The sequence below is a fragment of the Myiozetetes cayanensis genome, unplaced genomic scaffold (assembly GCF_022539395.1).
Source record: "Myiozetetes cayanensis isolate MyiCay16 unplaced genomic scaffold, myiCay2020 scf15, whole genome shotgun sequence".
NCBI lineage: Eukaryota > Metazoa > Chordata > Aves > Passeriformes > Tyrannidae > Myiozetetes > Myiozetetes cayanensis.
Window position 1 is genome coordinate 16,201,394 of NW_026087159.1, and position 23,599 is coordinate 16,224,992.

A 23,599-nucleotide genomic window follows, 5' to 3' on the forward strand; every position below is an offset into this window, starting at 1 on the left:
GCAGGTCAGCAGAGATAGAGATAGCAGTGGAAACAGCAAGAGGGAACTTGGATGGAGAACCTCCATCACAAGTCTTTGCCGTGACAACTGGACCAGTTCCTTTTCATTTCAGTGAGCTCCCTTGTACCACTGTTAGTGTTAACAAACAGAGCCAGCTCTGGTCCCCGCAGCGTGCAGCGACAGCAGGGCCACCAAACACTGCCAAGACCAGCTCCGGGCACGCCTGCACTGGCCACACACTAAGAGGCACATCAGCCCTATCTGCCTATTAATTATTTACTGGGTATAAATGCTTTGCTAAAATGGGAGACAGGACATCTGTCTCCTGTGCACGCTGTCTCCTGGCTCTCTGGAGGAAAAGAAAGCTGGAAGGGATCCAGTAACCCCTCCAGGAAACACTGCCATTGCTGCTTCCATATGGACATGGTACAGAGCTGGGCTCATCCAAGGCAAGAGGAGATCACTCCAGTCAATGCTCATGTCTTACCCAATGACAACTCCGAGAGGTGCCTGTGCCCTCTGTGCATGTGACCACCTGAATGTGGTGTCACAGAGCCACCTCTGCCAGTGGGCCCAGGCAGTCTGTGATGGCTTTGAGGCATTTGCTTCACATCAGTTTGAGGTGCACAAGTGCCTTTTGCAGAAAACCTTCAAAAAAGAAAATTCACTTTAACTTGCAAGAAGTAATGAATTGAGATGAACAAGAGGAGGAGAAGCCCATGGCTCCCAGGCCCTTCTTGCAGCTCAGCTCAGTTCAGCTCAGCTCTTGTCTGGGTCTGGTACTGCCTTCGGGCTCACTAGGCCACCCAGAGGTTTTTCACTTGCAAACTTGTCCAAGACTGCAAAGCCCCTGGAAATACGTGGGGAATGCAGCGGGAACCAAGCATCACAAGCAGAGCTGATGCCCCTCAAGACACAAGGTCATCTTGCAACACACCAAGCACAAAAATCCTCCTTCTCAAACTCAGGTGTGTGCGGGCTCCTGTGCCAGGTGTTTTGGGCTCCTGTGTCAGGACCATCCCAGACACCACTGCAGCCCCAGGGCTGACATAATCCCACGGTGCCCATCATCCCACAGCACCATGCTCCCAGGCCTCATGCTGAGTGGCTGTTCAAGGGGAATCCTCTTTTTTTCTATATATTTCCAACATCTCAGAGCCATCCACAGCTGCACAGATCTCCACAATCTGCCAGGGCAGCTCTGAGAAAGAAATAGTTTTTACTAGAATTCATAGAAAGTCTCCCACAGAATAGCTTTCTTTCAGTAAACACTCATTTGATAAATTTAAAACATTCCATGGGATGATAAAATAAATACAATTACTTTCTTTTGTAATTTTAGTCCACAATCACTAGCAGAAAGTATCCACTGCAAACCCAAACCCAGCAACCTCCAGTGAGTGCTCCAACTCCAGACAGCAACTGCCAATGGAGAATTGTTGAACTGGGACAGCCACCTTCAAAACAGCAATTTATAAAGTATGAATGAGGAGGGTCCATGCCAAGACAGGAGTGGAATTGATGGGAATGACAGAAAAACACAAAGACAGAAAAACACAAAGAACTGAACTACTGCTCTCTACTACAAATTGCTCTTAGCCCTGTGGAATGAAACTGCTTTCATCACATCAAAACAAAATGTTCCCATATGACTACAAAATTTGTGATATTTTAGGAAATTTGGGGATTTCTTCCTGCAGTACATGGCACTGTTTCCAGCTTTCCTCCCAGCTCAGCAGCATGCTCTCGTGCCATGCAGACTTTGCCTTCTGATCTGCTCCAGCTTTCACTGTTCCTCCCGCTGCCCATCCACAATCCACCTTCAGCTCCCATGGGGACACGGCGGTGACCCCTGGCACAGACACAGAGCAGGCTGTTGTCTCTCCCAGCGCCCAGCACGGCCTTGGAGGATCCTGGCTCGGGGGTGAGGGTTTCTGGCGTTGCCCCTTGGATGCCACTCGCGCTGGCTGCCTCGCTACAGTGTTTCTGCTTGATCCTTCCCAGGCTGTCCCACACCTTCCTCACTCTGAGAAAGGGACCGGGGCAGCGACTTCCAGGAATCGCGGGTTGTGTCTCTGGGACACGATCCCAACTCCACACCCACTGACACCCGTACCCACGCTGGGGATCCTGCCCTGGGGCTGGTACCCGTCCCCATGGTAGGGATCTCATCCCAGGGAATGACACCCTGGGACTACTGAGCCAGGGAGGACTCCTGTCCCCCGCACTACAAAATACACTTTATCTCTTATTCCAGATCAGTATTTTGACACTTTGAGGACATACTTCTGTCCTCAAAGCAGCACCAAAGCACTTCCTACTGTGAACTGGCTCTGGAGGTGGAATGAAGTTCTCCTAACAAGAAAACCAGTGGTCATGCCAAAGACTGGCTGCAAGGAGTAGTGCAAAGTGCAGCTCATTTGGGCAACAGATAAATACCAGGGAATCTGTAAATAGTAGGAAGAATTTAAGAGCTGCACAGCAAGGAGGAGAGCTGCCATGGGCAGATCCTGTACAGCTTCCTGTTCTGAACCATCAGGAATACAGGACAGAGCACACAAAATGCCTATGTGGCTCCAACCCACTGGTGTTCTTAAAGCTGTCTGTGGATTATTTCTTTGGCAAAATTTTCTGATTTCTCAGCTGCTGCTTCCAACACCAAGTACCCCATAGAGCCTGATCTTGCACTGCAGCCAGCACTTGAGAGAAACTAGGGCAGAATAATCACTGTTGATACCAAGCATGATACCATGGAACCAGTTTCCAGAGGGTGTGAGAGCTCAAAAATTCAAGATGTGAAGAAGAGGATGGGACAGTCCAGAGGAAGATGAGGCAAAGTCTGCCCTTGAGCAGTGAAGAGGCAGAGAGATGCTGTGTGCTGTCAGCAGCCAGGCAGGTCCCACACAGTCACCCGGTGTGTCTGACAGGTGACCCATCTCCCCTTCCCAGTGGTAGAGGCAGAGTTGGAGCGTGAGAGAGCAGAGAAGAGAGGGAGGGACAGATGGAGGAGGGAGGGGAAAAGGAGGAGACTGTTTTATGAGACTCAGTATATGCTCAGGAGGAGGAAAAGGATCCTCCAGTGCTGTGCTCCAGCACAGCGTGGGGCAGCGCCTGCTCGGCTGCTCCCAACGGCCCAAAGGGTTCTTCTTGCTGAGCACAACTCCAGCATCCTGGTGGCTCCAGTTACCTGGCCTCAGCATATCACTTGTTTCACAACCTCAGCTCCAGCCGTGACAGATGAGCACCCTGCCACAGCCTGGTAACACGACAGCTCACACTCACCTGAGCCCCGAGTTCTCTAGTCCAGCCGCAGTGCTGCTGTTACTCTGTGTTTAACACGGCTGTGCCACGCCCCTCACCAGGGAAAGCATTCAGAGGTGCTAAGGAAGAAATTTGATTGTTTTCTCCATTTACCAGGAACCAACAATAAGCTTGACTCTTCCAGGCTCCCTGTCCCTGGGTCTGTATGGGCTGGAGGGACTGGCTGACCACACAGCGTTCTGCCACGCTCCACTTGTCTCCAAAAGAAATATTTACATCCTATGGCCAATCCCCAGAGCAGAAAGATCACACTGACGATAGAAGACAGGAAGGTCACCCTCTTCCCAAGGGCTTTAGAGTCCTGTCAGCACAGAGCTGGGGGTCCCCAGAGCCCTCCTGGGACAGGGATGCTGGGGCAGCTGCTGCTGGGCACAGACTGGGAGTGAGGGTAGCCCTGAGAGCGGCCTCCTGCTTCATCCCATTTCTCAGGGTTAACAGCTACCCTTCATCCCTTCATCTCTTCTTCAGAATCTTATCTCCTCCCTTCAGAGGCAGGAATTACCACAGGTGTTATCTGTAAGCTGTACCACAATTACAGAGCTGAAATGAGTACAGAGCCCTTGAGCCAGGCGATGCATAAACACGTGGCACTGGCTCAAGCTGATCACAGTTGGACTGGGAAGAGCAGCCACAGGTAGGTGTGACCAGCAAACACCAGGAGTCCAACCAGTATCAGCAACATGTAACAGCAGTGATAGGAAATGCCACTTAAAAACATCTGAAGCTACATGGACTGCAGATTTTCCTGAGTCAAGAGACCCTTAAATCCTTTTCTCCCCTTTCATTCCATTGCTTTGGTAGCAGCTCCGTCTCTGATTCCATTTCAACTTAAACCAGAGGCCAACCCTCCCTACCCACCACTGAGATTCATGTTCCAAGTCATTCTTACGGTGGTACCTTGGATTTATTCTGTCAGTTTTGGGTCTCGCTCCTGAAACAGGTTATTCGGTCACCTCAAAGACTGCTGACAGTTATGACGCAACAACCAGAGAACAAAGATGAACAGTTCAGAGTCTACAGAGTAACAAAAGCTGGGATTAGTTTGCTAATTACACATAGGCACAACTGGCCCAATGAAGGACACTATATCAAAAGCTTTAAATTAACCCAAATCATGTTAATGTCCTCAGTCTTTCTGTGTGATGTGCCAGCACCTCTAAACTCAGACACCACCCTGCCATCCAAAGGGGCAGAAGCGGCTACAGACCTGCTCAGGAGCAGCAGCCATCCCAATTCCCCCCAAATACTAACAAACTGTTCATGCTTTAGTGTCATATGAGGAGCGTTTGTCTCTAACTCAAACAATACCTATCCATACCCGGCCACAACTGCAGCAGGGCAGAGCTGGGGCTTGGGAGAGCTTCACCTGGGAGGGAAGAGCTGCAATCCTGCTGGCTGACAGTGAGACCATTCGGAGAGGGAAGGAAGTGGGAGCAACACACCTTGAAGTGCTCCTTATTCTCCAAAGCAGGCAGGGCTGTGTGTGCCGCTGCCCCCACCAGCACCTCCAGGCACAGGGAGCTGAAGTGCCAATCGCCCCAGGCTGTTAAAGCCAGGTGAGTCCCCAGGAATGCCCCCCACTGCCCTCACAGAGCACTGAGACTGCACCCTCTGAGGCTACAAGAGGAAAACTCGCTGTGCAATGCCGTGTAGGACAGGAGCTCAGACCCAGCACCAGACATAAGCAGGGGGGTGCAGGTCCAAAGTCAATCATCCTTCCATCAGGGAACTTTATTACAGAGCTTCTTAGCTTCCATGACCCTTTTTCCTCGCAGGCACTGCTGCCTGTAATGCTAGTACATGACCCACCAGGCTCCAGCAGCAGCACAAGCTGTTCCTGTGCTGGCACCACCACATATCCAGGGGAAAACACAAAGCTGCAGGAATGGGCCAGCAGCACACTGTAAAGCTAAGGAGACTTTGCTAGGATGAAATGTAAACCTGGCAGTGATTAACACACATGGATTGAGCCAGATCACGACAGAGTGTTCCGCTTTCCCTACGGTGTTTGGAAATTGCATCCGAACACAGAGAAAGGATAAATCCTGTCAGCCCATCATACCTTTGCAGCAGCAGGGTAGTGCTGTGCAAGCACTGGATTTCAAAGGACAAGCTATTGGTGTTGAAAAGGTCACTGTGCCAGCTCTGAGACCCCGCTGATCCCACAGAAGTCTGCCAGAGGAAGCAGGATGCAGTCACAGCACACTGAACAGAGACGCAAGGAAAAGGAGGATACAGCACTTGCCTCAGGAATGAGGGAGATGTCATTTATCTCAAAGGCACGACTAGGGCAAAATGTACCTGCTGCTGTCTGGTCCACCCCCACAACTGCCCACTGACCTCCATGGGAGCACAAACCTGCTCTCCTCAGTGACACATTCCCTGTTTGTGCAGGATCCCACTGCACAGGCTCCACAGGCAGAACAGCTGCATGGCCAAGCCTTCTGTCAGCACAAACCTGCACCACCATCACCAGCATCTGGAACGTTGAACTTTTCCAACTTTATTCCTCCCTGCTCCCTCTGTGCTTATTCCAGCAGAGATTTATCCAGAGGCACACCCGGGGCTTGCACAGCTCCTGCCACGTACGAAGCTCACAGCTGGATGATGCTCACAGCTGGGATTCTTTTTGACCTATCTTTAATTTTATCCTTCTTTTTTGCCAAGCCCTCAACTTCTCTGTATGATCCTCCAGTAAATCACTGTGGGGATGGAAACTGCCACAGTGCCCAAATGAATCCATGAACATTTAAAGCACAAACAAGCCCAGAGACAGCACAGTCGTCCAGTGTTAATTTAGAGGGAAAATCCAGTTGTTCATTTCAGCCTTTGCTCCCACCATCCAGAGCACCACAGGGTGAGTGTGTGGATGCAGGACTCCCTCAACTACAAACCCCAGCTGAAGCCTCACACACTCATGGCTGGGGCTGCCTCTGAGCCAGCAGAAAAATCGCTTGTGTAGCCCTGTCTCCCTCCCATTTCCATCAACACAGCCATGCTCTGCCGTGCTGACAGGTGAGCTTGCAGGTACCCACTGGTTTAGATGCTCTACACGTATTTTACAGAGATGGTTCATTGCCATTTTTTGAGATTAATTCACCAGGAAAAACTAATTTTTATCAAATCCTACTTCTCAAACAAACCTCTCCTTCCCTGCTGCATTCCCAAAACCTGTTCTAAGCCCTACTTTAAAACACATTTTCTACCTGTACTTAAAACAGCCCCAAAGCACAGGTGATGTTTCTCTGCTGCTACATTCAGGGTTCCCTGCTATGTACAGCGCATTCCGGGTGCTGGGAGGATTTTAACTCGATCTGTCCATTCTTCAGGCACAGCATCCCGATCCTGCCCGCTCCCAGCGGCGGGGAGCAGATGCGTGAGGAAATGCGATAAACAGCGATCTCACGGAACAGCGCGGACACCAGGTACTCCAAGGTACTCCCGGAATGATCTCGCCTAGTCAGTCCCAAGTGACAGGTCCCGGCAAAAGGGAAGGTTCGGCAGCGGAGAGAGGCACCGAGGCGGGAGCAGCGAGGACTGAGCGGGACTCGTCTGTCGGGGTGCGCGGGGCAGCTGCGGGAGGCAAAAGGGGCGGCCGGAGCAGGGTCGGGGTGGGAGGGTGCAGGATGTCGGTGCCGGCGGGATGCAGGACGCGGGGTGCCGGCCGGTGGGATGTGGGACGCGGGGTGCAGGATGCCGGTGCCGGTGGGACGCGGGTACTCACCGGAGGTCGCCGTAGGCGCCGGCGTAGCCCTCGACCCAGGGCTCCAGCTCGCTCTTGATGCCAGCGGCGGGGGCGGCGAAGGGCGCCCGGCCTGGCGGGTACCAGGCGTCGCCGGGGCAGTCGGCGGGCCCGGTGGGCGGCTCAGGGCACGGCCCGTACAGCTGCCCCTCCTCAGCGAAGAAGGTGGGCCAGGGGGGCGCGGGGCCCGGCGGGACCAGCTCGGCCCCGAAACGGCACGGGCCGCCCCAGCCACCGCCCGCCGCGGGCCCCAGTCCCGCCGCGCTCTCCAGCTTGACGCGGCCGAAGCCGCGGGGCAGCCCCGGCCCGGCGGGCGGCTCGGCGGCCAGGGCGGCCTCGAAGGCGGGCGGGGGGTCGCGGGCGGGCGGATGCGGGGCGCGGGGTGGCCCGGCGGGCACGGCGAACATGCAGTCCTCGCGGGGCAGCGGCTCGGCCGGCGCCTCCAGCGACTCCAGCGCCAGCCCCATGGAGGCGGACACGGCGCGGCACAGCTGCCGAGCGTTGTCGCCTAGCGGGTCGTCCTTGTCCGCCGGCTCGGCCTCGGGCGGCGGCAGCAGCGGCATCGATCCCGCTTCGCCCAGCATCTCCCTCAGTTCGCCGGCGCAGGTGAAGGAAGAGCCCATGGCGGGGCCGGCGGCCGGCAGCGCCTTCCCGGCAGCGCGGGGCTCGGGGGGTGGCAGGCAGGCGGGGGAGCCCGGCGGCGGACGGGGACTCGGCGGGCAGGGCGCGCTCGGCGGCAGCTGCCCCCCGCCCGGTTCCTCCCGCGGCGGCTGGAAAGCTTCGCAGACGCTCTGAAAGAAGCTCTGAAAAGCCCCGCGGAAGGTCCTGCCACCCGGCCGCGGGTAGACGCGGCCGACCCCCAGTTGCACCTCCATGGCCAGCGAGCGCGGCAGCGGCGGCGGAGAGAGGCGATGCGGTGCGCAGAGCTGCTGCGGCGGCGGTGCCGGCCCGACCCCCGCGGGCCGCCTACCCTCGGCGCTGCCCCGCGCCGCCCATGGCCGCGGCCGCCGGGCGCGATGCTCGGTGCGCGCAACAGGCAGGGAAAGTTGGCTGAGGGGGCGCGGGCAGGTGCGGCGGCGGAGCGAGGGGCGGGCGGGGGCGGCCGCGGGGAGGGAGGCGCGGCGAGGAGACCGCCCCGCGCCGCGGCCGTGGCTCCGCCGCGATTAACCCCGTGACGGCCGCGGCAGTGGCGCCCGCCCGGCCCGGCCGTGCCCGGTCCCCCGGCAGACCCGGCGCAGGGCGGACACGGAGCCGCAGTGCCCGGGCTCGGCTCCTCAGCGGGGTTCGCAGCGGGACGAGGCGGCCCGACCCGGCGGGGACAGCGCCCGTCACCGCGGCCCCTGGGCGAGCTCCCGACCCGGCCCCCGCACCCCGGCTGGGCGGAGCGGGGCGGAGACGCGGTGGTGGCTGGCCCAGCCCCCTCCCCGGCTGCCGAGAGAGATCCCCGCCCCGGCCCGGCCCGGCCCGGCTGCCACCCCGCTCTCCCCCCGACTGGCAGCTGGCGCAGCTGGGCGGACTTGAGCAGAAAAACGCTCTTTTTTGCGCTGACGTGTCGGCGCTCAGCATCTCTCCCCGGCTGGGCCCGGGCCGACCCTTGCACATCTCTCCGTTCGCTTCCTCTCAGCCGCTCTCTCCCACGCCCCACTGTTCCCCGTCGTGCCGCAGCCCCCGTCCGCCACAGCACGATCCATCCCGTGGGCATCCCTGCGTGGGTCGCGCACCGGGATGGAAATCCCCTCCCTAGCAGAGACAATTAGTGCAGGACCTACCGTAAACAAGGCTTGAGCTCCCCTTGCTGGTCCTGCAATAACAGTCCTAAAGCAACTTCTGGGAGGCACCATCCTCAGGCAACTTGGGAACTCATTCGAGGGAACTTAACATAAGCCCGTTACTTTCAACCCCTTTGGAGACGAAGGGGAAAAAGTCATAAAGAAGCAGAGCCCGTGGGGAAAACAGAGAGATTTGTCCAGTCTTTTAAAAGCCTTTTTACAAGCTGCAGAAGATAAAAACAAAAATCAAAGTCCAGCCAAGCAAAATTTGGCGATGTCCTCCATCCTGCTTGCGTGACCAAAGAACCTGATGTCCTGACAGCAGAGCAGCTGGAGAAGGAGGATGGAGGAGGGTCAGCACACAGGTCGGGACGGGATCATTGCTGCTGGCTCATGCCAGGGGCAGGACTGCTGTGGGCAGGGGCTACCACCCCCCGGGCTGTGATGGGCCAAGGACTCTGCCCAGCTCTCCCTGGCCACCATGCAAGGAAGAGCATTTGCAGAGAAACCTTGTCAGCTCTCCGTGTGGGTGAAACACCAAGCTGGGCTTTAATATACCAAGTTTTGTAGCCCCTAAAACACTGAAGCAGCACAGCTAACACTTGAGATGGTAAAAATCAAGGGAGATGCTGTCAGATATGTGCTGCCTCGTGGATGAGGATTCCAGCATCTTTGCTCTTCCAACCTACTAGAGCTGCCAACCCTCTGGAGTGAAACATATGGACTCTGGAAAACATTGAGGGGAGGGTCCTCAGGATCAGCTTCAAGAACTGTACTGGGAAAGGTTGAGGACCAGGGCTGCAGTGTGGTTTCGCTGTGGGAACAAGGGCCTCTGTGCCTCAAACAAGACATGGGTCTGACCAGAGCTTTATTTGACTCCACTTTTCCCACAACGAGGAAACATCCTCAGCCCATAAACCCTGAAACACCACAAGCAGCAAAGACCTCTGCACAAACAACCTTTTCTGTCTGTGACGGGATTTGTCTGAGCCTCAGCTTCTGGTTCCTGGCTGTGTCTCTGGTTTTGGTCCTGCTGTTTGCAGGACCTTTCTCTGCCCTCTCCTCTCTCTGCAGCATCCTCAGGGCCCTGGATTTTCCCCCAGCCTGAACATTACGGTGCAGTTTGTGGGATGTTGATCACAGCAGAGATGCAGATACTAAAAAACGGTTTGTGTTCTTCCCAGCCTGCAGAGCCAGTACTTCAGTTATGACTGATGATCCATGATGAAGATGTTTTAAATTAATTTCCTGAACAGGTACCTTGCAAGAGTTTTGTTTACCTGATCCTCAAGTGTTTCATTAAAAATTGATGGAATATGAATGGATTTTCTGGGTGTGCAGGTGCACAGCTGCATATGCTAGTGCTTTAAACTTTATACTTGGTTGCCAAAGTCATCACACTAAGTACTAGAGATGTCCTTTTGTCAACTCGAATTTGATACAGGTTTCCCATTCTCCCAATAACACTTACTGAGGTAATTTGTCTCTGTGAATGGTTTATAAAGGGTGAATTTAAAGTCCCCTGCAGGTACTTATAAGGGACCTTTCCCATAGGCTGAAGTCTGAATTGCGGATGTCACGGGCAGTTTGGTCTTACAGTTCAAAGTCAATTTAAAAACACGAGGAGGAAAAAAAAATGGACTCCGTTGTGCATCATAGAAGAGGTGCTTTGTCTGGCCTCATCAGGAGCAGAGGGAGCTCTGATTCAGGCAGGAGGAGATGCTGAGGAGACCTGATCCAGCACAAGATTTCAATGCGTCTTCATCTTGAAGTGTATAAATAGTCCCAGTGAAATCTAGGAAATACTCCCATGCTTAAGGTTAAGGATTCGCTTAAGTGCTTCGCTGGATCTGTACCAAAACCATTCTTTACGAAGTGCTGTCAAAAACACTGGGCACCAAGAAACTACTTTTCCTGATAAAATCCTTTGGCTCAGAATGTCCCATGTGACTGCTCAGAACTGCAGCAAACAACATTTTTCTGAGAGATAGGGGCCATTAAAAATTTCCCTCTAGACCCAAAAGCTGGTCCTTTATTTTGTTACCCAAAAGAAAAAATCAACACCAGGTGATCTCTAGAAGCCATGGAGAGCTCAAATATTATCGCAGTCCTGTGGAGCTCAACAGCAGCATCATCAGTCATTTCTCACCATTAATCTTTAGTAAAATAGGTCCAACAGTTTTGCCTCCGTTCCTTGAAGCCAGTTGCAGGCATAAGCCATTAGCCAGTCACATAACGAATTCCCGTGGTTGTACTCCTCGTTTTGTGGCATCCCAGTTGTGAGGAGATGTCTGTGATTCACCGTCCTTGTCAATGTCCCCTAAATGCTGAACTAACGGAGTCCTTTCCAGCCATAGCAGCCTGCATGGGAAAAAGAGGAATTGTTCCTGCGGGGCATTTAAGATAACGGCAAAGATCAAAAAGAATCCCCAGCACAAGCATTATATCCCACTCCCCGCTGATGCAGAAGCAGCTGGATGAGTCAGAGGCGCTTCGAGCCTTGGTGGTGCTTGTGCGGGTTGGGACATTCGCTGCTCTCACCTGGTTGTGACAGCGAAGCGAGGACTCAACGGCAAGGAAGACCAGGTAATTTAGGGGAAAGAAACATGCACATAGGGGAGAGAGGCTGGTTTGTACTCTCCCAAATGCTGTGGCCAGGCTGTGAGCCCATCAGGCTCCAGGGACTGGAGGAGCAGCCAGCCTGGCCCTCCCACCACCATCTGCAGGCAGTACCAAGGCAGGAGCCTGTAAAACACCACGCTGGTTACTGCTGCCTCCCACAGCTGTTCCTCATTATCCCATCCAGTCTGTTATTCTTAGGCTGCCTAGTGCTACACAACAGTAGTACTTTTCTTAAAATGTTAAATATTTTAGCCATTTGTGTCAATCCTGGACTACCTTGTTTCATCAGACATGCAAATTCACATGGGTGGGTTAAGAGGCTTTAAAAGTTGCCCTTGTGGATGGGTGCAGAAAATGTTTTCACTTTCATCTATTTTTATTATGAACATTAAGAACGTTTCTCATCTCTCGTGGCTTGCACCCTTCTGATTTAGGACCACAGGTTGCTTAACTCTCCGCTGCACCTCTCCTGGATGGCCAACACTCATGCTGCTTTAACCCAAGAAATCCCTGGAGCAGGAATCACCTGGCTCCTCACCACTGCCCTCAGTGTGTTTTTGGATCAAGCATTTGGGTCAGATCAGTGAGAGGATCTTTCTGTGCTCATGTCACCCTACAAATCTTGTCCCAGCAAGGGGAGATTGATTGTCCATTGTCACCTCCCAAGAAGAAAAGAGAAGACAAGTTTGACCAAGGCCTGGCTCACGGTAGAATCCCCCAGGTGGGCCCTGCCCAGAAGCAGCAGCAGCCCAACAACATTCCTGGTCAAAGGTAGAGGGGATCCCTGCTCAAAGGGAGGCAGATCAGCATGGTGCCTCTCAAATGCCTTTGTGCACGTCTTGGAAGAAATCTTGCTTTAAGTAATACTTCTGGAACAGTTACAATCACCTGAAGTGTTATTCTTCACTTTGCCCAAATTCATGCCTGTCACCTCCACAGAGCCACTAATGTGTTTTCCTTTTCTTACAGCTTGGAGGCTGATTTTCAGAACAGCCTGTTCATGCACCTTAGTGAGACAACCGAAGTGCTTGGTCCATTTCATCAATCTTGCACTGCCAAGAATGTCACAAAACTTCACTCCTAGTGGAAGACACATTTGTACCTTTCCCCGTGTCTTACACAATTGCCTTTTGGGCAGAGTTTGGAGTTTCTCTGGAGCCAGGGACGTGACACGTGGGTTTATGACTTCTAAGTTCCAATATGGAAGTTGGTCCAAGGCAGCAACACTGGCAGATTCATTTTTGCAGCATACAACTGAGAGAAGACTGGGTTAAGGTCACTTCCATTGCTGGGCAGGGATGACCACTTAAGGTGAGGTGCCAGAGGCTGATAGGAGTTCAGTGGCTTCATTGAAGCCCATGGGCCCTTTGGACTGCCTTCAGCAGGCTAGGACTCATCTGGGTTTCAATATGGAGTTGATATTCTGCTGTTGCACTGTGTTTGAATACTCTGAGGATCTCAAGAAACATCAGAACCTTTTCCTTTATCTGCAGTTTCTAGGGCTGCTGGTCATTGTCCCAGCTCAGCAGGCACAGCTCTGCCTCAGCACATCTCAAAGGTCACTGTACATTCCAATTTCCAGCACCACTATTTACACACCCTGTAGCACATCTAAAGAATATCCGAGAGCAGAGGTGTGCCAGGGCTCAGCTGAGAGTGATTGAAGGGTTTAGGTCGTGTTGATTTACAGTGTAGTTGCTGTGGGAAGGAAATTGCCCACTGGAAACTTTAGTAAAACAACACACCTGTATCACACTGTTACAGCACAGGTCACAAAAACTCTGACACAATGTCCTAGAGGTGTAAGGCTGTATAATTTACTTCTTAATCATATTTTCACTGCTAATTGGACATTGAGGAGTACATTAGTTCATCAGGAAAAACTCCCACGCCCTTTTAAGTCATTCCTCTCGAACCTTGAGTTCTGTCTACATTCTTCCCAGTCTACATTCTCCCTATCTACTGGCTCTGAGCTCTTGCTTCTCTGCACTTGCTGCAGAGCATGGCCTGGGCTGGTGTGACAAGAACCCTTTGTCCACTATAGAACCAGGCAAGCTTCTGAAGGGGAGAGTTTCCATCTCTCCTGTTCTCCTCTGTATGTGTCTCCTTTGCTGTGTAATGCACACCCTGGGGCACTCACCTGGAGGCAGGTGCTGAGCCACTGCCATCATTCCACACTGCAGGCTGCACAGTGTCATAGGATAACAGGCAAGGTGGATTAGATGTGGGCTCACCCCTGGACAGGGAAGTCCAGGCCTGACCAGTGTTCACTGCTTCTGTACACTTTCTGAGGCACTAGCCTGCCCCTCTGGAATAAGGAGAAAGCATGCTTGGATAATAAATTAAAGAGAAAACGAGAATAGTGCACCCTCAACAGACACAGTAGAGATGAGAAGTATTTGGCAAGAAAAGCCTCGCTTAGGTGACCTGGAAAAGAAAATCATAAATATGGGTGTTGCAGTGTCTCCAAAGTGCCTACGGTGAATCAAAATTAAGAAACCTTTTGGTGCAGGAGTGGGAAGTCGCCAGGACAGCTAAGCACAACATCTTACCCTTACACAGAGGTGAGAATAATTTACAGAGAACTCAGAGAGGCTGGATAGGCTCATGTTCCCCACGTGTTCTCCTGCAGCACAAAAGTGACCCACTGGTGAAACAGGTTGTCAGTGATTTATCTCCCACTGCCCTCCAATTAGTATTGAAAATTTTTGACTTACAGTACAAAAACCTCTAAGTGATACCATTCCAAGGCAGTCAGTCTTGGCATAAGGAGGCCACAAAGACTCCCAGTCCTCTGCACCCAGGGCAGATGTGTAATTTCTGTAATTTCTGTAATGCTGCTCCCATGGACAGCGATATGGGGTGTTTATTCCTTAGGCTTTATCTTTGCTTCTCCAGTTCTAGCCTCAGCAGCACGCACTGGTGCATACATGAGGATGTTCACACACACAGACACACACAGATACACACCCCTCAGTCTGGTTCCATACTGGGAACAGAGGTTACACCAGTGCTTGCAGCCCTTCTCTGACCCATTGGGTCACTGACCAGAGAACAGACATGCTACTAAACTGAGTGTTGGTCTGTGCCTTGCTGAACCAAGAACCAACATTTATTGATTTTAAAATTTTCATCTGGAACTGTATTGCCCAAAACCTCCTTTACAGAGCTCGTTATTGTTCCTCATGTGATGTTCTCTGGGTACTTTCATAAACTGTTGTTGCAAGTTCACTTGGGGAGTCTCTGCACTTGCAAATTATTGGCAGATGTCTCATTTTTCTGAAATGTCAAGAAACTGGCAGCTTTACTAACAGAAAAATAAAGGAGAACATGTTTCTTGTTATGTAGTTCCATATTAAACACGAGCAGTCTGCAGTGCCTGCATGTATTTGTATTCTGTTGTTGTTCAATCTTCCCCTCAAGGAATCCATCCTTTTGATATCCAGCCCTATTTTGAAACAGAGACTAGAAATGCCCTTTCTGTGCACTCTGGTTTTGCAATCCTGGCGGATCCCCCAGGGCTGGCCTGGTGTCCACCCTCCCCAGCAAGCTGCACTCATTACCAGGGTCACTCTCTAATTGTTCCCACTGTGATCCCTGGACAGTTTGCCAGGGATCTTCCTACAGACAGGGAGAGCCGCTGGCTCCTTCCTGCCCCAGGGAGGCCTGGGGAATGGCTGCCTGTGCCTCTTCAGCTGGAAAACAAGCACCACATTTCATTCCTGGTCTCCTCTCCTCCTCCTGAGTCTGAGACCACATCGGCCACAGCTGGCAGGAAGGGGCCAGGAGGGACAGCCATACCTCCATTAGTTCCTGCAGACCTTCCCTTTGCTTATTTTGATGAATTTTGTTTCATGTTTATTCCATTTAGACACGTGTAACCCTTCAGAAACAGTCTGGCACAGCATCATATTCTAACTCAGGGTCAGCCCAAAACATCGACTTTTGGGCTTGTTGGCAGCAAATGGGCAATGACCAGTGGAATATAAACTCCTGTTAGATGGTTTTCTTTGCAGCAGCACAGCCCAGGTGTATAACAGAGCTGGTCCAGCACATCAACACACACTCAGTATTTCTTTCAGACTGGTACGTTCTGTGATCCCTTAAGCACATGCTCTGCAGTGCCCATCAATTCTGCTAAGAGGCTTTTAGCTGTGTTAAAACCTGAGCCAGCTCCATGGATTTAGTAGAGGGAGCATGATGTCTCTCCTGTGTGCCAGGAGATGAACATTGTGTTGGTAAATCTGCAGCAAAAAGCTGGGCAAAACATCCGTGTTAGAGAGAACATAGCCAGTGTGTCTCAGAGGTATGGAGTGGGCCAATTCATTGTACTCCAATTCATCTTTTTCTCTGCAGAGAAAGGATCTTTTCAACATATTATCTGTTTTTGTTCCAGACCTCAGCCGTGACGCTGCAAACCCGCATGGGCTGCCCGTTGGGCATGCTGCCCAGCTGGGACATGCTGCCTTATCTGCCTGTCCATCTGTGGGAAGGTGCCAGGTCCTGCCTCCTGTTTACTGACTGACTGCTGCCTTAATTGTCTTGACTAATTTGGCGAAGTGAAATATAATTCTTAATCCAACTTTATCTTCTTCTCAGCCACACGAGAAAGTTTTGTGTGCAATCAGTTTCATGGAACATTTCCAGTCACTCTTAAGGGTGGGACCTTACTGCTCTTGGAAGAAATTATAAACTTTGAGAGGAAAATGTGGGACCAACAGCTGCAGAGGCTACTATATAATGATAAAAAAAGCAAAAAGATGTGGAAAGAATCATCTTCTGTGTCCTCTCTGCTCCTCCTTAGGATGGTTAGCCGGTTACTATATTGGAAATGCTGTCTTTTCAAGAAGAAGGAAGATCTTTTTCCTCTGTGTAAGGCTACTGGAATGAAAGACAGAATTCTCTCTGTTAATCTGTCCCTCTGAGTGGGCCAGCCCCTCTGCCTCTGCCCACAACCCTTCCCCATGATCAGCTTCATTAGCTACTGCTTTGTATTTTTGTTTATTCTGTCTTTTACCTGTCCCATCACTCCGCTTCTGCTGCTGCCAGGACTGGAGACCATTCCATGGTTTTCCTTGTTTGTTCAACTCCCAGTCACTTTGCAGGAGCAGCTCGCAGCCTGTCTGGCCATAATGAGGAAATAAGGAGAAATGCATTTTTGTAGATTGTGTTCAATAAAAACATCCAGATTGGAGTACTGGGCAGTGGCTGCCCAGTGTCCTTGGGAGTCCATTTGGTGATTGACTGTCACCCTTAGGAACTGATGTTCTCAGTGGTTGAAGCAAGTACTCCAACACTGTCACTCCTCAGCAGCCCCCTTGCCTGAGAGATGGTATTTAAAAACTGGAAATCCAACTGGTTCTCTACACCATCCCCATTCCTTTTTTGTAACTGAACCATTACTGTTGCTCCCATGACTTCCCAACAAACATTTTAAAGCTTTCTAACTTTATCTGTGGCTGTATGTAAATGTTATCACGTGCATGTCCTGGCACCTTTCATGGGCAGAGCACCAGGAAATAAACCCTAATTAATCTGCAAAACTTTTCTTTTAAGGTAGGTGAGCTTTCTGATCCTCCATCTATCCGTGCTATGTTCTCTGGTTTCTCCAAACTCATAAAACAGTCAATGTCAGAATCGAGGTTAAACTCAGAAATCCTGAGCTCCTGTTCCCGGGATTTGACCTTGGTGCTCCCGCAGAAACCTCCTCATTCAGTTTACAACTGACACATTGGACAGCCCACATCAACAACCACCAGCAGACTTTAACCCCTTCCTGGCCCCATCCCATCGGGAAAGGCTTCAGGGATGGGGATGGGCAGGTCTTCCAGACATTTCCCTGAATGTCAGGGAGCCTTTCAGCTTAGTGTGAGGTGTCCGTGTTCAGTTTTACATGTTCTAGACTGGGCATCTCTTATCTGCACTAAAACTCACCATAATTACCCTCCCTGTAAACAAAGAATTTAATACACCGAGGGGAATTCACTTAACTCAAGCCATGGCAGATTTATAGATATTAAATGAAATGCCAGCAGGTTTTTAGCACTTCGGGAACCCCAGTTTGTTACTTCATAATCACATATTTATGGTTCCCTCAGCACATTGTTTTTGTCTTTCTATTCATTTATGGCAGATCTATTAAGCTGCCACTGCTGGGCTTCCAGGTCCTGGGTTGTAACTCTCTCCAGCCCTGCTGTGATTGCACTTTCATTCTTCTGGCGCTGATGGAAATCAATATCAGAGCCCTGGAGAACATATAAGGCAGCGTGTTCTGCCCTATGAAGCAGACACAAAGTGAAGCCTGTGAATGATCTATTCTCTGAGGAGCACTCTCCTTACAAGAAGGATTAATTATCCTCAAGCCCAGGCATTGCCTCTTTGGGTGTGAGAGTTGATAAACTGAGCCCAAGATCTCCAGAGTGGGGAGCTGGACACTGGCTGTGCTGCTGGGCCTGTGGGAGGGGGGAGCAGCCCCTCACAGCAGCCAACCCTGGCCCCTCACATGGGAACTTCCCTCCCAGCACTGCCAGCACATCCACACCCGTGCTTTTACCTTCTCCATATCTTTTTAGGTCTTTCAGTCCAAACGTGCAGTTCTCATTTTTTACTGCTGCTAATTTACCCCTCTCTGCCCAGCTCTCCTTCTCCCTCTCTATTTCCATTGAGGTCTGGGGTATTTGTGAAGCTTTGCCAGAACACCCAAGCCCATGACGCTTGTCACATTTAAGGAGGAGGAGTAGAGCCCAACAGTGCTACCCAAAAGTTAGGAAATTAGGTGAATTTCAGGAAGAATTCTTCATGGAAACTGCAATCAGGCATTGGAAGGGGTTGCCCAGGGAGGTGGCAGAGTCCCCACTCCTGGAGTTGTTCAGGAAATGACTGGACTCAGTGCTCTGGTCTAGGTGACAAGGTGGGGATGGGTCACAGGTTGGACTCAATGATCTTGGCAGTTTTTTCAAACCTGAATGATTTTGGGAATCTGTGATTCTATGAAATGAGGTGCATTTGTAAAGAGCTGCTATTTTAAGGGGCCTTAGATAGGTGATCTTATTGCAAAGGCAATTCTAGTTCCAGAACACTCTTAAATTCAGGCCAATGATGTGCCACTGCCCAACAGTGAGGGCAGCATTTAGGGCAGAGCTCAAGTGCACTGAACCACAAAGAATTCATCCTTCCAGCAGAGGTTTTTTCTTTACTCATCTTTTTCATCTGTAGTAAGAAATTCAGCTGATGCACTGAAAATCCTTGTCCAAATATCAATTTATTTCAAAAACTTTTTAAAGACAGGTTCTTGTTCTGTGAAGTAGCTGGAGTTTTGCAGATGACTCATTACCACACAGGGAATAACCTGGAGAATGCTCCTTTGTTTTCCTCCTTTATACCTCTGTGTCTTCTTTAGAAAAACACAAATTTTAAGTTAATGGATAATCCAGAACTCTACAGATCTTCAGTCAAGTTTAAAAGCACATACCAAAAGAAACCCAAAGTTTCCACTTTGAACCCAAAACAGTAAAAAAAGGCAAAGCAGTGCATGAGGGTTTGAATTCAGCAGCCAAATCACTGAGTGCACATTTCCAAGGACAAACAGGCATTGCTGAGCCTGTGGGAGCTGTGGGAGCAGGTCCCAGAGCCCCCTGTGCTCAGGGAATCTCTGGCAATAACGGGTCGTAGCTGCAGCAAAGTAAATTAATGAAACTTAGGACGTGATTTGGACCATTTTACAGAAATGGAGAATGGACCAAACAAGCAGAAAACAGAGCAGGAGGAGTCTGAGGCTTAATCAGTTGTTTCTGAAGAGAATTCCTCAACAGCAGTAGAACCAGGGCCAGAATTCCAGGCCCTGCAGACTCAGCTGTGCTGCTGTCCTTGAGACTATCAACACAATTTGTTTTCTCTGCAAATCTTGCATTCATTTCTAGGAAAAGAAATCAACAGGAATGGTGGGAGCTGTTCCCTTTTGCATCTAACCAGCAAGATTAACTTCTAAGCACGGTGGTGTGGACCTCTCTTCCAGGTTTGGTGCCCCATGTCAGGAAATAATTACAAGTATATTAATAGTAAAGTAAATAATAGTGGAATAAAGTAAGTGCCAGCACTGCCATCACTGTCACTGAGATGAGATGTCAGCCAGCAGAACCAGCAGCGCTTCAAACAGATGCCATTTGTTTTCAGTTCTGCAGTGCCTCAGCTCCTCGAGCTGCATCAGTTTGTCTTGCCCAGAACCAGGTTCATGCATGTCCAAAGGAACTTTCAGGTCAAACTAGGCATTTTCCCAGTTAGAGGGATGCTGAGAGAGGTGGAACTTTCCCCCCATTCAACTGTAGGATCTACATTAAGCATCTACTGCCTAGCAGTATTTTGGCTGGGATGGAGTGAGTGACCCCAGAGCACCGACAGAAGCAGAGGCAGTGAGGGGAGAACTCGGGCGTGCTCACCCTTCCCAGTGCAGCAACACTTCCCACCCCCTGGTGCGACAGACAGCTCTGGGCTTTTCAGCTGACAGCAAGGATATCAGCTCTTGGTATTCCAGCTCCTGTCTCTGTCTGGCCCTGGTTCCTCTGAGGTGTGAATGCAGGTTCTTCTCTCTGTGTGTGGAAAAGACAACATTCTATGCAGATACTTACAAAAAGGTTTAAAACTATTTCTTTGTGCTTAGAAAATGAACCAATGCAACTGAAATTCTGTGCAAGAGTCCAGCTGAACAGAGGAAGCCGTGAGCATTGTGTTTGTATGGAGGGATGTGTTGTGACTGTATGACTGTAACTTTGTTCCTCTGTGAGGAAAACACGTTTATGGATTACCTGAGATGAATTTGTGTCCCATAAATCACATCAACATGGCAGGAAGGCTGATTCTGCCAAGGACGTTTTAAAATTCCACCTTAGGCAAGGTGTGAGGGTGCAGATATTTCACCAGTGAGGCTGGAAGTGGTGACACGGCAGTTCTGCCCAATAATTCCTACTCCAGACTTAGGAACTACTCGTCTACTGCAAAATTTCTCTCTTCAACATATAAAAATCTGAACTAGACAGCATTATCAGAAACATCAATTGGCAGATTTAAATCCTTATCTGACCAAATTTGTCTGTTCTGTCTGAGGCTGCTGTTTCCCACCTCCCTGAGAGGAAGACTCAGTGAGCCACAGAGGACTGTCACACTACACAAACAAGGAGCAACTCCTGATTTCATCTGGCTGAAAGCCCATGAAATCTACTCTACTCTAAGTACATGTTGAGCTCTATCACACTAGCCAGTATTTTTTAACATCCATATTTCTTAAGACCTTTCAGAACTGATGAAATATTCATCCCAACCTCTCTATGTGGGAAAATGAACCCAATACCTGTGCTCAGATCCTCCTCCTGCCCAGGCTCATCAGCATGCACAGCCCACGCTGAGCAGCAGGCTCAGAATTCTGAGTTCTGTCACCAGTTAATATAAATAAGGGTCCTATTATGCACAGTTTGGTTGGTGTCTCAGCTCCTTGAGCTAGGTTTGACACCCAACCTGAAAATGTTACCAATAGGTATCGAATTTGCATATGTTAAACCCATTATATCTCTTATGCCCAATTGATACAAATTTAGGAAAGGTTGTTAGTTTAACAGGCATCAGAATTCTGTTCCCGGCTTGGTCACTGGCCTGGGAAAGTCTGTTTTCTGTTGCTCTTTAATCTCCCGTTTGTGGTATTTTCTGTGTCTGAGTGCCAGCTCTTCAGGGTGAACACTGTCCACAAGTACAGTGCTTGGAAAGGGCTGACCTGGGTTAGACTTCCCTCAAACACCAATACCTACAACATGCTGCTCAACACCCACCCCTCTGTCTGTACTGCAGTCTGCTGTGTTCTGATGTGCAGGGAGGGGAGGGAAAATCAACACATGTTTCCTTTGGCACTGCTTTGGGAAGGAGTGACTTGGGATTTCTGAGCTCAGGCCACTACCCTGTGTATCTTCGTAGGAAGGATGGTCCCCAACAGTAGATATATTCAAAGTAGAATATATGTCTGCTATACTGCTAAATTATCCAGAAGTTTCTGTTTTCCTTGTAAAAAGATGAGAGAAGCAAACAAGGCAGGAATGTCAAAGGCCCTTTTCCCTGAGCATCCCATATAACCTCCAGCATGTGAGGTACAGCAGTTGCTTTATGATCCCTCCATTCCTACAAGAGAATTCAGAAAGCAGAAACCTCATCTAAATAAAGACAACCTTGGGGAAGCACATCATTCCAGCCAGTGATTTCTGACTTCTGTCAAGGCAGCCCGCAGTCACTGCAAGGCCATGAGGCAGGAACAGGGAGAGAAGGAGCAAGAAAGACCTTTTTTGTGGAAATAAACAAGAGAGAGAGCAGCCTGCGGCGAGAGAGGCGTGTGAGTGCTGGGAATGCCTCGTACTGTCCAAGGGAACAATTCAGGACTGGTTATTTCCAGACAGGTGCTTTCCAGAGAAGGGTTTCCAGCCTCTACACCCTTCCTAAATCCCTAGTCTAATTCCCAACAGCCAATGTAAGCAGGAGAAAAGCAGCACAAGTGTCTGTACTTGTACTACATCATCATAGGGCTACATATGGCACATGTTAACCCCAATGCTACATGTACGATACTTTTCTTAGGGGATCTGAATTTCCCTTGAAAATTTGCATGCTTTCAGCATTCAAAAGTAGTTGAATTTCAGCTGGAACTCAGGGAGAGCAGGGGGTGACCACCCCATCTGAGGCAGATCAGCAAAGGGGTGGTTTGGCAGGGCAGCAGCTTCCTTCAGCCACGGTATCAGTTCTGCCAAGGATGGTAAAGTCAGACACACAAAGCTTCTCCCCAACCCAGCCAGGTGGTTGCACACAGGCCCCAGATTCATTTACCTCTCTAAGCTGGGACCTTGGAAAGAAGAACCTCTATGCAGAAGTGTCCCTGCTGTTTAATGCAGTCCCCAGGTAAATATAATCCTTAGATCAACTACAGCTGCAGTTCAATCGCCTGCAAGTTCTGTCTGTGAAACTTATGATGGTTGGGATGAAAATGGGATTGGCAGGGAAGTGTTCTGAGATACCCTCAGCAGAAACAGGAAATAAAAGAGTGAAGAGATGAGCAGCTACTTTTACACTCCAACAGGAGCTGACAGCACCAGGAGTAGGCAGAAAAGTTTTTCAGATATTTGGATGTTCATTCTCCAGACACATGGCTTCTCCTACCTACATCAAGGGAAGAGAAGTGTAAGTGAGGTGGTAGTGGCAGGGGTCTCACACAGCCCTGCCAGTCTCTGCAGGAGACAAAACCCTGTGAGAACTCCTGCCATGTCGTGCAGCAACTCAAACACCCACAGGGTCTCCAGGCCACTCCAGGCACTTGCTGCCTCTCCAGCTATGCACAGGTTTCTGCAAGTGTGGTTGTCCACTTACAAAAAAAAAAGAAAGTGCTAAAATTTAACAGTAAAACTATTTAGCTTCATGCTAAAAAAATCTCTGTCAGGTAGGCAACAGGTTATAGAAACCCTTTTATTGCTTGTATGTAACATGCTGAGCTGTGACTTTCTGCAGGGGAGTTTGCACATCAATAGCATTTATTTTTGGCCTTGACAATTCCTAATTTCTGTGGTGAGCGAGAGCACTGCTCCAAACACAATCAGATGCAGGTAAAGGTATCACTCTGAGTGGTTGAATGAATCCAGTACTGATAACTAATCTCAGCTATCTTTGATATCTCATGATGAAAATATTTACCTGTGAGTGTGTATTATTGCCATAGACAAGTCAGGATACACACAGTGACATAGGTCTGTCTGTGTTAATGGCACAGCAATATGAACTGTTTCCCATCTGGGAAAAAATTACTGGGGAAATTGCAGTGGACTGAGGTAGAGTATTGACTCTGCATAGCAAGGACATATCTTGTGCATCATCACACCTCTGGTTCGTGTCCCTTGTGTTTCAGGACAGCGATGCTGGCGATTCTCTCCCCCTGCCATGCCCGGTTCTGAGTGCTCCTTGAAACAGGGAGGCCTTGGGGCTTCTGCGGCTGCAGTGACCAGAGCAGAGGACACGCTGTATTCCTTGGACCATCCCAGCTCTGGGCTCCTCAGGAAGCACAGCAAAAGCCTCTGGTGAGATGCTGAAAAGAAGGAACCGGTCTGGATCTGTAAACCCAATCTGGGCT

General features: G+C 50.3%; 1 protein-coding gene across 1 annotated transcript in view; it reads right to left on the reverse strand.

The window, feature by feature from the left end:
• AR (androgen receptor) overlaps positions 1–8,038 on the reverse strand; it is a 37,047-nt gene extending 29,009 nt beyond the window's left edge. The window contains exon 1 of the mRNA XM_050310420.1: positions 7,046–8,038. Coding sequence (XP_050166377.1) covers positions 7,046–7,938 — 893 coding nt within the window. The 5' untranslated portion in view covers positions 7,939–8,038. The remainder of the gene's footprint in view (positions 1–7,045) is intronic.
• Positions 8,039–23,599: the final 15,561 nt, after the last annotated feature.